Source organism: Scleropages formosus, chromosome 22 (assembly GCF_900964775.1).
Source record: "Scleropages formosus chromosome 22, fSclFor1.1, whole genome shotgun sequence".
Classification (NCBI taxonomy): Eukaryota; Metazoa; Chordata; class Actinopteri; order Osteoglossiformes; family Osteoglossidae; genus Scleropages; species Scleropages formosus.
This window is the reverse complement of record NC_041827.1, coordinates 14212656-14227383: the sequence shown is the minus strand read 5'-3', so window position 1 is coordinate 14227383 and position 14728 is coordinate 14212656. Positions and strand designations below refer to the sequence as shown.

Genomic DNA, 14728 nt, shown 5'->3' with positions numbered 1-14728 from the left:
TAGTTAAATTTTTTGTCATGTTTTTTTTTTTTTTCCCCTGCTAAGCCATCTGTTAAGTAGAGATTCTTGGGCCGACTCATCTTTAAGGAGACATTTTTACACAGAATCATCCCTAACAGACAGCATCTGTCTTCAAACATGGAAAAGCAACTTCCCGTCTTTCATGTACTGAGAATCATTTAATTTACCAACAGATGGAAAATGCAAAACCAGCACCTGTTGTTGTTCTAGCTTCATAAAATTAGACACAAAAAAGAAGCAGATGTACACCAAGAGAACATTAAAAGAATTTTTAACTAGTAACACATTTTGAAAAAGGAGGAAAAAACTGCAGTTACAAACTCAAACTATCTCTGGCATCCGAGACAGAAACATCAGAACACGAAGCAAACTATAAATATGAAAAAACGTTTATTTTCATATGTATATTTAAAAGGCACCGGCAGTTTTCACCGTTTTACTGGAGTTTTACAGAAGACGGTGGTCTGATTACTTTTGACGTTTAGTTATGTATTTACAGGCAGTTGATTTAAAAATTTTTGAAATAAAAGTAATGATGCTCACTTTTAATTAAAAAAAATCCACTTGTTTAAAAGAAAGCAACTTACAACTGAAAAGGGTAACACTTCCACAACTGGTAAACTGAAATCAAACATAACTTTTTTTTAAACCTTTAAACAATTGTTTTTACACAAACATTATACAGTTATACTGCTTTACAACAGTGTGCTTCACTTAACAGAACCACTCCTTAATGCTCAACCACACAATTATTTGTTTAAAAGAAGATAACTGGAGAAATTAAGTGTAGATACTACACATCAAGAAAACAAATGCCGCCAATACAAACAGCATAAACCCATGGTACTGTGGAAACTTAACTCCTAGGAGACTATAAAACACTATGAATGGCCCAGAGCTTCTCGACTGTTCTTGAACTCCACACAATTTATAGCAAGAGTTGGAAATTCTCTAGGCTACAGAGTTGGCAGTGAGAAATCTGGTCTGCTGAATCAGCAGTACTTTTTTCTTCATCTACAACTCATGTAGAAAACTATGAATGTACAGGTTTAAAAGACATCAAATAATGGGGGTAAAAATGAAAAAACAAGTGTTTTTAAATATCCATTAGGGCACTGTACAGATAATAACAAGGCCCTGCTAGAAACTTGGGTGTCATTAAACCTACAGTAAGACACTGCATCTTTCAGATGCTGTACATGAGACATGACTGAAGCAGGCAGCAGCTATACCCATGAAGTCCTGCTCCATTTCACTGAGCACAGACCTGAAGAAGCCAGGCCGTCAGTGATGGGCCCGCTCGCTCACCACATCCTGCAACCGCTTAAGCAGTACATCCTCGCTCTCCTGGCACACTCGCTTGGATGGAGACTCGGAGCAGTCGCCCTCCATAGTAAAGGCACGTTTGCGGCTCACACCGCCCTGCTTGATCATCCTGTTAATGTCAGTCAGCTCCTGTACGAAGTAAAATAAGTGGGGTTGTGTTCACATCTTAAATTATTCCTTTTTATGAGTGAATTTCTTTGCTGAAGTTTACAAGTACTGAACTTAACCACACCACCAGTAACAGCCACCTATTCATTAAAGCCTCTGGTTTCCGCAAGGAGCAGCCATCATGCTTTTTATCACTGTCATAAGAGACTTGTACTTACCTTAGAGGGGCTACCATTGAACCTGTATGTGAAAGCAGAGCTGGGTGTGAGGCAGGTGCCATTCTTGTGGGGGGAGACGTAAATGGAGTGCCTCTGGGAGATGCGGCGCGGGGACAGCGGCTGTGCCCTCATGGATGGGAAGGGAGACAGGGGTGGTGCCTCCGCCTGCAACAGCAACAGGGCTATTTCCACAGCTGCTCAAACCCTGCAGGTTTCAATGTGCTACAGGCCTTGCTTTCACTGCAACACACTGGAGTTCCACTAAAATTCATGAGGTTATTTCTTTTTTAACAAAACAGAAAAGGTTAGCAGTAATATATGGATTTGGAAAGGTCAAGCTGAAGCCTCATTTTAAAACTTTCCAGGTACACACCATCACTATGAAACACTCAAGGTGAAAGCATGCTGCACAATCATGCGGAGCATGAGTGATGAACACTTGTTGCCACCGTGGCAAGTTAAGAGTTGTAATGAATTTTTATGCATTTCCCCACAGCTGCTTAAATTACAAAAAGTAAGTTGTATACCCTGTGGTCTATGCTCGGAACAGCGTATTTAAGTGCAAAGCTTTTCATCTTCAGCACATAGATGGAATTATAGAACTGGATGAGGTCACTTCGATCCTCCACCAGTTCTGCGTTGTCTTGTGCTTCTTTCTCAGCAACTACAGAGACAAACAAAAACACATTTACTCATTCACAGGATGCCTTTAACGTACAGATTAAATGGTTACAAAGAATGTTAAGTGCATAGAACCCTAAAAACTCCTTGAGAACCTGGGATCATAATAGTAACAAACTGACTCATTGTGTAATGTTACCTTAATACTTTATCATTCATTCATTTATTCATTCAATAATTCACTAAGCTGACACTTTTCTTGACTTACAATACTAGGCTTTGTATACCAAGCTTTTTACAATTATTCACCCATTTCTACAATAGAGTTATTTTTCCCAGAGCAGTTCAGGGTATCAAGGTTACCTTGATCAAGGGTACTACAACAAGAGGAGGGATTCAAACCTGTGTCCTTAAAGTGGAAGGTGACACTCTGAACCACCATGTTAATGACAGCAAAAGTGACAATGTTCGGGCTACCTGGGTGTATTCTTTAGCAGCAACAAAAAGTGCCCAAGTGCGCGCGCGCACGCACGCACGCACGCACAAGCTGAAGCCGCTTGTCCCAAGTGGGGCAAGCCAGAGCCTAACCCGGCAACACAGGGCATAAGGCTGCGGAGGAGGGAACACACCCAGGATGGGATGCCAGTTTGTCACAAGGCACCCCAAGCGGGACTCGATCCCAGACCCGCTAGAAAGCAGGACCCAGACAAGCATGCTGCGCCACCGTGCCCCCGTGCCCAAGAGCAGAGAAGTTCAAACCAACTTACCCCCTTCACAGCCTGAGGCTTCTTCCATACTGTTTTCATCAGATGCCTGCTCCCTGGTTCTACGCCTAAGGAGGACACTTCGGTAAACCTGTCAATGAGGGGAAGAAAACGTGTGTTACAAACCAAACTACCAGCTCCAGAAAGCAGGAAAAGAAAATCAAAGAATGTGGAAAATACATCTTGAAGACAGCTAGCATTTCATATCGCATTTACAACAACTCATTGACTCACGTGACTGTTTGCCTGAGGCTGACTGCGGTAACATTTCATGATGTCCTGGAATGTGCGCTCCTCTTTTGTAATCTTCGCCATGAACAGAGGAAAACAGTAACCATTAAAATGTATGAGGTGAGGGGGTGTGGAATAGTGGTTCCTGACAAAAATGTAGTTGCACAGCTCACCTTGGACACAACATATACAGCACACAGCAAGAGCTGGTCCAGGTGCCTGTCTTTCATGAGGTCAGTGCAGTGAACAATAGAGTGTTCAAAGCAGGTCCAAATCTTGGCCCGTTGTTCAGGTGAGATGTCCAGCTTCAGGCAAAGGTCACGCAGTCGTACGCTGGCCAAGTGGTACACCTGCAGAGGATGGGAAGTCACTCACAGAGGAAGCAAAAGAAAAGGATAAAGAGCAGTTGAACATGCTACCCTGGGAAGAAGACAAGACTATGGTTGAAACTTCCTTCCTCACACACCTTCCTGAAGAAGAGGGCCAGAGAGCCAGTTCGGCGGGGCTTGTAGGCATTCTGCAGGTCAGCTGCAGTGGATCCATTTGGAGTTGGCCGGCTTGGAGAGGCAGTGAGCAGAACCTGTGCTGTGAGTGGGCTGGCATCGCTGCCCTGCACCTGAACAAAGGTGATCCCGCCAATCTCACTCTTAACACCTGACAACACAAGGATACAGAGGGATCAAAATAAACTCTGCTGACAAAAAGTTTGGTTTCAAAACTTAATCAAAATGGTAAAAATTATTTCAAATAAGTGCATGAGCAAGTATAAAGCATGTGTCTTTTATGGCTATGAACCAGTAAGGCTACATGGTCACTCCAAGCAAATGTATTCCTGGCTTTGGCTACAAAAAAGAAAGGAGCAAGAAAACCATTGTTACCCAAAATACTGAAAAACCAGTAAAGTTGTAGTACCTTGTACAGGTATACTCAGCTGCGGGCCATTGGTGGAGGACACATTGGACGTTCCCACAGTAATCACAGTGCGTAAAGGGGACTGTGGTGTACCCTCGTGTCCAGAGGACCTGGGGGATGTGGGGATGATCTTTATAATTCCACCGTGGCTGAAAGTTGTCTTCTTGGGAGGTGACTTGGGCGGGAGGTCGTCCCCAAACAGTCGTCTCTTGGCACTGCCAGCAGTAGGGGAACTGTAGCGGTCATGCAGTGATATGGGTGACGGAGGCACATCTGAGAAGACAGGAGCCAAACGTCAGAGTACTGACTCATATATACCAGCTATAAACAATACAAAGTTCTGACTACACAGGAGCTTATAGAGTTGGCTAATTATATTTTGTTTCTTATACAAGTCTGACACCTACTTAACTCTGCTCCCCTTTACATGTGTTCAAATGCTGCTAATAAGAAAGCTCTGAAATTTTTGTCAAAATGTTATCCAAGTGTAGCACGGTAAAACAGCAGCTAGTGCTGGTGCTTCACAGCTCCTGGACTGTGTGGCCAATCCTGAATAATGACAACTTAAAAAATGAGACTGAAGCTTGATGTCATTGTTTCTTGGCTTCTGGAGGGAAACTGGAGAGAATATCTTTTGCGAGTAGAGGATTAGCCTTTAAGGGATTGTGTTTAAGGGAGGCAACTGAAGTGAATTAGAAAGCTTTACGTTAAAGATTAGATTTGTTGTGTTTATTGTTCTTGACTTTTACTTGACTCTCGGTACTTTTAAAGAAAGAACCATTTCATTACTTAGATACCATCATTTAACAATTACAAGGAAAAGAAATATAATGCAGAGTAAATTCACGCACCACCACTCCCTGCCTGGTCACTCTATAAACCTGACATGCTCAGCCATGTTACAGGCACCTTGGATAAGTTTAGCTACTAGTAGTAGCTCAACACTACTTATTAACCACTATGCACCACTTTAAAGAGAAGTAAATCTGATTTTGCTAGATACTGCTACCTTTTATCATATTTCTTGCAGGCATGTACTAAATGGTAGAGAAATACAAGACCAATGTTTATGTTTAAAACATAGTATAAAAAAATACTAAAACTTAAGGCACTGCCTGATAATTTTCATCCGAATGCCATAATATGATATAAATAACATTGCATACTCTTACAATATGTTAGGTTGGCCATCTTACGTGGTCAAAGTGTATACTGTTTTTAAACAATACTCATCACATGCACATAAAATCTATGTTTTAGAAGCAACGTGGAAACAAATTCAACATGAACCTTCATTATGATCACTGATGGTGCCAAGCATAAAACGGAAGAGGGTTGAAGAAAAATCAAACAGGAACAGTGGTTCTGGAATTTTGTGTGTATACTGCTAAACACCTGCCAAAAGTAACACTGGGACAGAACCCAAAGGCTTATAACTTACCTTTACGTGCACTTCCACCTAGTCCTGTCCTCACCTCCCTGAGACGAGGGTGAACAATGGGCGAGACTGCTACCAATGGCAAATGTACAGGGCCACTGTTGCCATTTCCTGTCTCAAAACTGCCAGGAAAATTTACCTAAAGCAAAGGAGGAGAGAAGGGGGGGGGGAGAGTTCCCAAGTTTAATTAATGAAAAAATGCAATGCAAACAAGCTGTCCTCCAAGAACAACGAGGGGGGAGCCTCAATGCATATGATGAGTATGCAGTCTGCAGATGTGGCAACTGCCAAATCGCATAAGAGCGTTCATCTGTCAGCCTGTCCCTCTCACCTCCTCCACTGTGGGGACTTTATTATGCGCAGCCTCTAGCGCCTCCCACAGGGCCGAGTCATGACTCCAGGCACGGCACTCAAGCACCTGCTCTTCTATGCTGTTCAGGTGCTTCACCATGTCTCGTGACAGGCCCTCCTCAGAACGGATAAACACTTCAATCACCTAGAGACAGAGAGAGGTGTAGAGAGGCTCTATGCTTCCCACCATTCTCTAAATAAGATCTTCACACATACAGTACAGAGGCTAAGGATGTGGCCCTGCAGACCTTGTAGAAGTAGAAAGGTGGCAGCTTGAAGATGTCAATGATCCAGGGAAACGTGTGCTGAGAGCTGTAGGCAAAAAGGACAACCTCCAGACAACAGGCCAACAGGGAGCGATGAAAAATGTCCTGCTCAAGCAGCACCTGCAACAACAAACAACAGGATCGTAAACAAAATATACATCCTGAAAATGTATTTAAAATAAAATCTCAGAGTTGCTGCAGATGGAATCCAAGGATACTGCACACATTTATTGCCCCCCCCAGTACTTTTCTGTCAAGGACACAAAGTAGTAATCATTATTAAGCCAAGTTATGTTTTGTAAAAAACACTTGTACCATGTTATTTACATGGTACAAACAAAAGGTGTATAATTACCCTAACTACATTCCCCTCCCATGAGTGTTTTATAAATACATCCTAGGACATGAAGGTGTTTAGCAAATCTGACTATGTAATTTTACTATCATATAAATATAATACATCAGCTGCCTAATCTATTCCCTTAAATTCAAACAGCCCATATATGCCTGACACCACACATTTCCACTGTAAATTTAGCTAGCAGAATGGCTTGCTGTCTGTTCACTGATCTAACTCTGGATCAAGGTGTAATTTACTTTGAAAATTAATTGTTTTTTTCCTAATTAAAAATTATGTAAGTCATTCCACTGTGTAAGAGAAAGCGTAATACAATAAAACTGGAGGGGAAACAGCAAAAATAACTATTTAAGCTCAAGATTTCCAAGATGCTTTTTAATTTAAACCAATTAACCTGGTGAGAAACCCAACTGTCATAGAAAAGTTATAATTCTGGGCTACACAAAAATACATACATAATGCACTTTTTTCTCCTGTAAACAGCTCTCGCTGTTGATATGTGTACTTACAGCCATGTCTTTGCCATGCAGCCTGCGGATCTCCTGAGTCATCACGTTCTCTAGTATCTTGTAGTACAAGATTTCTGCCAGCTTTAACCTTTTATCTGCAAAGTCTGCAAATACAACAAGGTAAGCTCTTAGCAGGTCTTGGGTTACTCTAAGTATTAATGTCTCAAGAGCCCCCCCTGAAGATAAGAGCAGGACTTCTGACCAGCCGGCATATCAACATGAGGGAGCAGCTCATCCCTCATCCTCCTTCCATTATGAGTCTCCTCACCCATGTGAGATCCTGACAGCTCCTCTGTGTGCTTTGTGTACTGCTGACGAAAAGTTTCTCCCATGCACTTCACTCGCTCCAAAACAGTCTCCGTTGGGTCCCGTGAGCAAGACCTTAAAATCAAAAGAAGACTAAGTTATCACCACTGAGCTTGTAGAAGATTTAAACAGCAAGAAAATTGGAACACCATAGTACTTTGGAAAACAAGAAGCCTTTATGTGTAACCATACAACCAAGGATGGTTAAAAACACCAAGTACTGAGGCATCAGCAACAGTCTGGAATCATGCCCAATGACCCCAGGCTATAAATTGTCCCAAAGACTACCTGAGGACCACTGTCCATACACAGGAGGTTCTAGTCTGGGTCTGAGATACATCACATCTGCACATAGCTGCCACTGCTCTCCTGGGGTATTTGGATTTAAGCAGAGACACTGAAACTTTACAATCAGTACTAGTACTAATGCAGTGATCCCACTCCCCAAAGATCTCAAAGCAGCATGCGGGGGTGTGAATCTGCTGTTTTATGCCTTCTTGGTAATTGGTGTTTAAGACTGAACTGCAGTCAACTGAATAACTAGGGGAAAAGGAAGCACAACAGTAAGTGTCTGAGTTCACAGCACTCCCACTCACTTGAAGATCTGAAGAAGCGCCTCACTGGGGGCATTGCGCAACCCCGACACCATACTCTGCAGTCGACTGACGCTTTGTGTGGCAGAGGACACTGGAGTCACCAGGACCTCCTTCTCCTTCAGGTACCGCCTCCCAGTTAGAGGGGTAGAAGGAGCAAAGGAGTGAGCCTGTGTTAGAACAAACGGGAATTAAATAGTTTGTAAAAGCTAGTCTTTTCCAGTTTACCACAGCATAAACCACAGAGTAGCACATAGCTCTAGGATGTAAGAAATAAAATCTTCCATTAAAACTAAGTGTTACGCATGGAGGTACACACCTTCTCAACATGCTGCTGCAGGTTGCACTCGACTTGCATGCGGGCAGAAAGCTGCCCCTCTGGAATCTCCACAGCTGCCTTGCGAGGTGTGCCAATCTCTTCATCAGCATCTGCTCCCAGGAACACTCGTTCATCAAAATCGCCCACTGTCAGCACATACTCCTCATATTCCCTATTAACTGCTTTGCTGGAGCAATGCAAACAAAGAAAAAAGAAAGGAAAATAAAAAGAAAATAAACCGCCATGTCTGGCTGCATACACAAGATAAACACAAGCAAAAACAAACCAAATCAACATGAATTCACAGATATCAAGGCAGGTACTGCAGATAATTCCTGAAAATGCTGACTGTTACTTGAAAGATTAAGACTACTGAAAGACTGGCAGTAATTTTTATTACTGCACATTTTAAAAAACAAAATGGAATTTCTTGAAATGACTGTCATCTAAAGGTGAAATAAGGACACAGAACTGTGTGCATTTCAAAATTACGTTTTATTAATTTATGTAGCAGTAAAGCTTTTCCTTACTTGTTATCTATGAAGTTGGGAGTATCAAGCAGTTCTGTAAGTGTTTCTTCATTTCCTTTTAAAATCTAGAATAAAACAATTACAGCTGTAAATGAGAGCAAAAGGCCTCTGAAAAGTAGGTCATATAATTTCTATTTTTCAGCATGAATATCAGCTTGGACAAACACTTTTACAAACACAAATTTATAACTAGTGTACGAAAAAGTGAAATCTGAGACCATTTTCTCATAAGGAATCAGCCTAAGTAAATGAAGGTTTCAAACAGATCAGATGCACCAAGACCCAAGAAACTGCAGCTTCACATCAGCATAGAACTGGAAGGACCTTCTATAAGCCACAAGACACAGCACATAACACCAACTAGAAGTGGACTTCCTCTGTTCTATGCAGCAGAAAACCTGTAAACTGGTGTTACAGGAGACCACAAGATATCCAAATGTAGTTTCAAGACAACAGTTTGAGCTAGTATAGGATGATCAAAAGAATAACAAACTTTGTACAGCATGTCCAACAGTGCTACATTTACGTCAATTATTCATGGTCAATTGAAGTGTGGGATTCTTTCAGCCATTAAGCTTTTCTTAGTGTATTCCTCTCCCTTTTTTAAATATAAAAAAATACATTTTGACCATCATACCTCAACATCACCTTATTTTTCAGGCTTCTATTTAAAAGGTTAGCAGTTTCCACTTCAAATCAACAATTACATCATGTACAAAGTGACCTGTGGGCAGCACACAACACTGTAGTACAGTATAATTATGACTGCACACATTCAATACATTTCTTCTGAAAAACCTCATCAATATATTTTTTACTACATTTTAAGATGAATGACAGTTTCAGCTCTCAAACTGCAGCCAGGTAGTATCTAAAAGGACATTACCTGTCTCTCAAACAGTTTTTTAATGTAGGGCTTGAAATAGTGCTCCTTAATCCCCTTGGCCTCCACCACCAACCCATCATGCAGCTCACACAACTTATCCACGATGCAAGGGGGCTGCTCTGGGGGGGTGTAATCAGGACTCAGGAAGGCCTCATCCTTCAGGCAAGGCAGGTCTTCACAAAAAAAGAAAAAAAAAAAACCGAAACAACTTTGTCAGAAAAACAAACTCAGAAATTTAAAATATCCCCCAGACACCGGCATCAAAACCACAGAAGTCTGTACCTTTGAAGGATGGATTTATGAGGTCCCTCCTATTGGCACAGAGCAAGGCATTAGCAAACACCAAATCCAGACAGCAGAGCAGAAGGTGGTAGGAATTGACCAGGTCATCTCCAATCATACGGAAGTTTCCTATTCAGACAGCCAGTGACAATAAGCAAAATATTAGCATGCGAATGCTTTTTTTTTTTTTTTAAAAAACATTATCAATGCACTCTGCACCCGAGTATGACAATTGTACATATTTTATCGTGACACTGAAAGTCTATAACAAAGTCTTACCTTTTGTGTACACAAAGAGTGTCCAGCAAAATTTGAAGACATCACTTATATGACAGGGTAGACGTCTAAATGGGGGGGAAAATTATTTCAACAAAACCTGCTTTCATTACGCAAATTAAAATACAAGATGAGCCAATGTGCTGGGTGTGGCAATGCAAGCAGGACATTTAAGCACAGGATTTTTGTGGAAGTATGTACTTGTGTTTCCGGCTCCTAGGCTGACGTGGACGTTCTCCTTGGGGATTTTGAAACATGCTCATGAAAATGGGTTCAAACTTCCTGAAGATCACTGTGGTCACTTCAAAATTTCTTTCCAAACGCCCAATTCTCTCGCGGAAATCTTGAGACAAATTGGACATGTCGGACCATTTCTTCATCTTGCAGAAGAACTGTATTAAACTGATTACAAGAAAGTTAACAGAAAAGATAGGTGTCAAAACACTTTAATGCCACTTCCATTAATGAGTTTGTTTAGACTTTTGGAAATACAAGAGAGGTGACATTGGATGCTTGCTCCCTCACCTCAATTTGGAACACCTCAGGATTCTAGTGAGGGATACACAATTGCCCTCCATCACTCCCTTGCCCACTGTAGGTGTGCTGCCCTTCCGGCAGGCTGCATAGAGGGCACAGGCCAGCCAGTGTATCACTTCCCCCTGGAAAACAGCAGCCTAACTGTAATGGCATATATAAGTACAACACTTATTAAATTAAGGCAAAGCAACAACTGCACAAATACTATGAATATTATTTTTACCCAACACTCCATAAGCCTGTTATGTGCATTTTGGTTCAGATCTTTAAGCAAGCACAAGTACAACTTTCGACATGAAAAATTAAAACAAAAATTAACTTACGTAGTTCAGTGGCAAATTCATCAAATAAGTTCTAATTTGACTGAACACTGAACTTCCTCATCTGCTCGCTTGGTGGTCCCACGCACTACTAAAACTAAAGCACAGAGGTTCTCAGGTCTAGCTCCGTTGTGGTGGAACGACCTCCCCCTCTCAATCAGAACTGCTGAATCTCTGTTCACACTTGAAAAGGATCTTAAAACTCACCTCCTCCAGGCTCACTTCACCCATAATCTCTTAAATTCATGTAAGATGTAAATGTCCATGCACTATAACTTTAAGACCATCCTCAGATAAACCTTTACGCAGCTACTCCTGTAACATAAATGTTCATATGAATCTCAAAAAAAAAAAAAATAAAAAATACTAGGAAGGTGATCAGGAATCGTCACTGTTCTGATAAAGTTTTATGCAGCTACTCTTGTGATGAACATTGGTGCATATGGCGGAAAGAAACAAACTGGCTGTAATTAAGAATCATGCATCTGCAACTATGTCTCTCTTTCTCCTAATGTCCATCCATGCATCCATCCATCCATTTTCTATCCCGCTTGTCCTAGGAGGGTCGCGGTGGCAGCAGGGAGAGCAGAGAGGCCCGGCCACCCCGTCCCCTGCAACTTCCTCCAGCTCGGCCTGGGGGATCCCCATTCATTCCCAGGCCAACTGTGAGATATAACCTCTCCAGCGGGTCCTGGGTTGACCTTGGGGCTTTGTCCCAGTTGGCCATGTCTGGTATACCTCCAAAGGGAGGCGCCCAGAAACTGGCTCTTCTCCTAATGTAATGCACAAATTGTATTTTCTATAAGATGTAAAGCGCTTTGGAGAAAAGCATTTGCTAAATGAATAAATGTAAATGTACACTTGGAATTCACTGTACTACTTTCATTTTCACCAACAATAACAGCAAAAAATAAAAATAAAAAAATGATACAGATCACGTTAACATGTATAGCATTTAACACGAAAACTGAATCAACTACATGAAGTAAGGCAGCTAAATGACCAACACTGTTGTCATCATTAAACAAAATAATTTCCTGGTCAACATCTTTGAATTTTCAAGAAATGGCAACATATACCAGAAAGATTTGAAGTGATGCAAAAACTGCTGACATCTCAGTTGTTTTTTGAGAATATATCAGCAATTTCTTTAACCAGGTATCCGCCATAAAAACAGCCATAGAAACTGAACTTGCAGCTGTAACTAAAAATCTATCAGAGTAGGTACCGATTCCACACATTAACGCGTAGTGGGTAAACACACTTTTAGCAAGCAACAGAACACCTACTGACAAATTAAAAAAAAGTATGACACAAACATCATTAGCCCAATGTTAGCAATAAAAACATATCTCTTTATTATTATTCTTCATTTATCTGATGTCTTTGTCCAACGAGGCTTACAGCGTTTGATAGGTAAATCATTGCAGTTGCTTATTTATATAGCAGATAATTACTTTCTCAATATAGTACCAATATTATGTACAGGGGGGGCGCGGTGGCACAGCAGGTTTGGCCAGGGCCTGCTCTCTGGTGGGTCTGGGGTTCGAGTCCTGCTTGGGGTGCCTTGTGACGGACTGGCGTCCCATCCTGGGTGTGTCCCCTCCCCCTCCAGCCTTGCACCCTATGTTGCCGGGTTAGGCTCTGGCTCGCCACGACACAGCTTGGGACAAGCAGCTTCAGACAGTGTGTGTGTGTGTGTGTGTGTGTGTGTGTGTACTGTATAACGGTTACAGTTCAGGAGGTAGAGCGTTTGATTACAGACCAAGACATCAGAGGTTTAAACTTGGTGCCCTCTTAGCAAAATCCACTCAGGCCTGTAGAGGGAATTTTTGGAATGTATCCTGCAAGCTGTCTAGGGGCAGCAGGCTGTGTGAAAGTTAGAGCTACTGTGCCGCATTGTTAGGACCCAGGTTTGTGAACCCCATTTCTTGCTATGGTACTCTTTAGCAAGGTACTTACCAGGTAGTAAGGTACTTAATCATTGATTAATTCAAGTGACACTTTTCACCAAAGCAACTTAAAATGTTAGCCTACTAACAGGTGTTTTTCTTTTCGTTTTTTTTTTTTTTTTTTTACCCATTTCTACCCCATTTTTCTGGAGCAATTACTCACTACACTACTTGTTGCACAGTCACAGTGTTGTGTGTGTGTAATACTACATTTGACAAGTTCAACAAACAACGATCAAGCAGAGTAGTAGACAGCGACGCCCCCTCATTGAAGGTGAGCTAAAACGCTCAGCAATCTCTCAGTTGTACGCACGATTGTGTCGAGACCCCGTCTCAGCATACAAAACAAATGCACGGTGTGACACGCATTTTGTCATGTTACGTACACGTGCTGCGGAGCCGAGCGGCTCGTGCTATAAACAGGAGTGCGGCCGATACGCATGCGCAGGAACCGGTGTCTCGCGGACAGTGGCTCCTCAAAACAGCAGAACTGGAACGCGAAGAGCGTTTCCAAAAACAAAGTACAGTACTCATATTTTACAGTAAACTGAACGTAAACTTAATGTCGTCAAGGTTAATGCTCAGTTACCGATTACACAACAATTATTTATTATACATGATTTACTTTAATTCGTAGACGCCTGGGAATCGACAACGACTGTGTGTGCTGAGTGAAGTTAGGCTAAGCCTAAGCTAAAGCTCGTCTCTAATACTCAATTGTTAATATTTAATAAGATAATGATTCAACATGATCACGCAAAATAACAGGGTAATTAATAATTTAGAGTTAGAAAGGTGTCCATCGTCGAGTCGACTTACTTAGTTAGTTTGCCGTGAATCCCGTGTCCTGTTTCAGCCTGGTGTATATTTTTTTTGGGGTCCCAAATTGAATACTTAAGTACTGATAGTATAACTTACAATAATCGTTACTGTGGCACACTCACACTGTTACTGTAACACAACATCGGTTTGAAATACTACGTGCCCGCTGAGTTATTTAAAACACTATACTATAGCAACAAAATAACATGATAAATACCGCAATAAATTGACTAAAAGAAATAAAATAAAAGCAAGTATCTGTGTCACGAAGAGAGGTAAACTAAAACTGAACTGACAAAGTGAACCGACAGACTGAAGAAGTCCGAGAGGACGGAGACGTTCCGTTCATGTCGCAGCATTTTGCTGCTCACTAGTCATGGATTCCTGAAAACTTGGGGAAAAAAAACACGGAACTGTCTATGCTAATGCCGCATAACAGCAATGTACGGTACCGCATTTTTGAAAATAAGTATTGTGTTTTTATGTAGTGTGTTTGCCTCACCTCCAGGGTGTACGTGTTCCAGATCGCTGTGAAATTCTGCATGGCTTCGTCCGCCGTGTCTTCGTCCATATTCAGCTCCTGACAAAGAGTTTCCATTATTTCTCGGGCCGTGCTGTCAGCTGCATTCCCAGACTGGGAATCCATTTCGTTTTCTCGCATTCCACACTCTGTCTTTTTTTTTTTTTTTTTTGTTTCAAAACAAAACAAACTTGTTTACGGAGTGTTACTCCGAGAACGCAGCGCTTCCAATCACCGAGTCGCCCACCGCTATCCCACAGTG

General features: G+C 41.7%; 1 protein-coding gene across 1 annotated transcript; it reads right to left on the bottom strand.

Moving 5' to 3' along the window:
- Positions 1-747: 747 nt before the first annotated feature.
- rbl1 (retinoblastoma-like 1 (p107)) lies at positions 748-14728 on the bottom strand. Its single transcript, XM_018742232.2, has 22 exons — positions 14449-14728; positions 10841-10974; positions 10517-10717; positions 10319-10383; positions 10040-10168; positions 9758-9930; positions 8872-8936; positions 8342-8528; positions 8026-8192; positions 7392-7504; positions 7124-7227; positions 6239-6376; positions 5971-6135; positions 5643-5778; positions 4202-4474; positions 3756-3943; positions 3463-3639; positions 3293-3364; positions 3062-3149; positions 2201-2337; positions 1674-1838; positions 748-1476 (listed from the first exon to the last, which is right to left on the bottom strand). The coding sequence occupies exons 1-22, from the start codon at positions 14605-14607 to the stop codon at positions 1306-1308; spliced, it is 3207 nt and encodes a 1068-aa protein (XP_018597748.1). The 5' UTR covers positions 14608-14728; the 3' UTR covers positions 748-1305.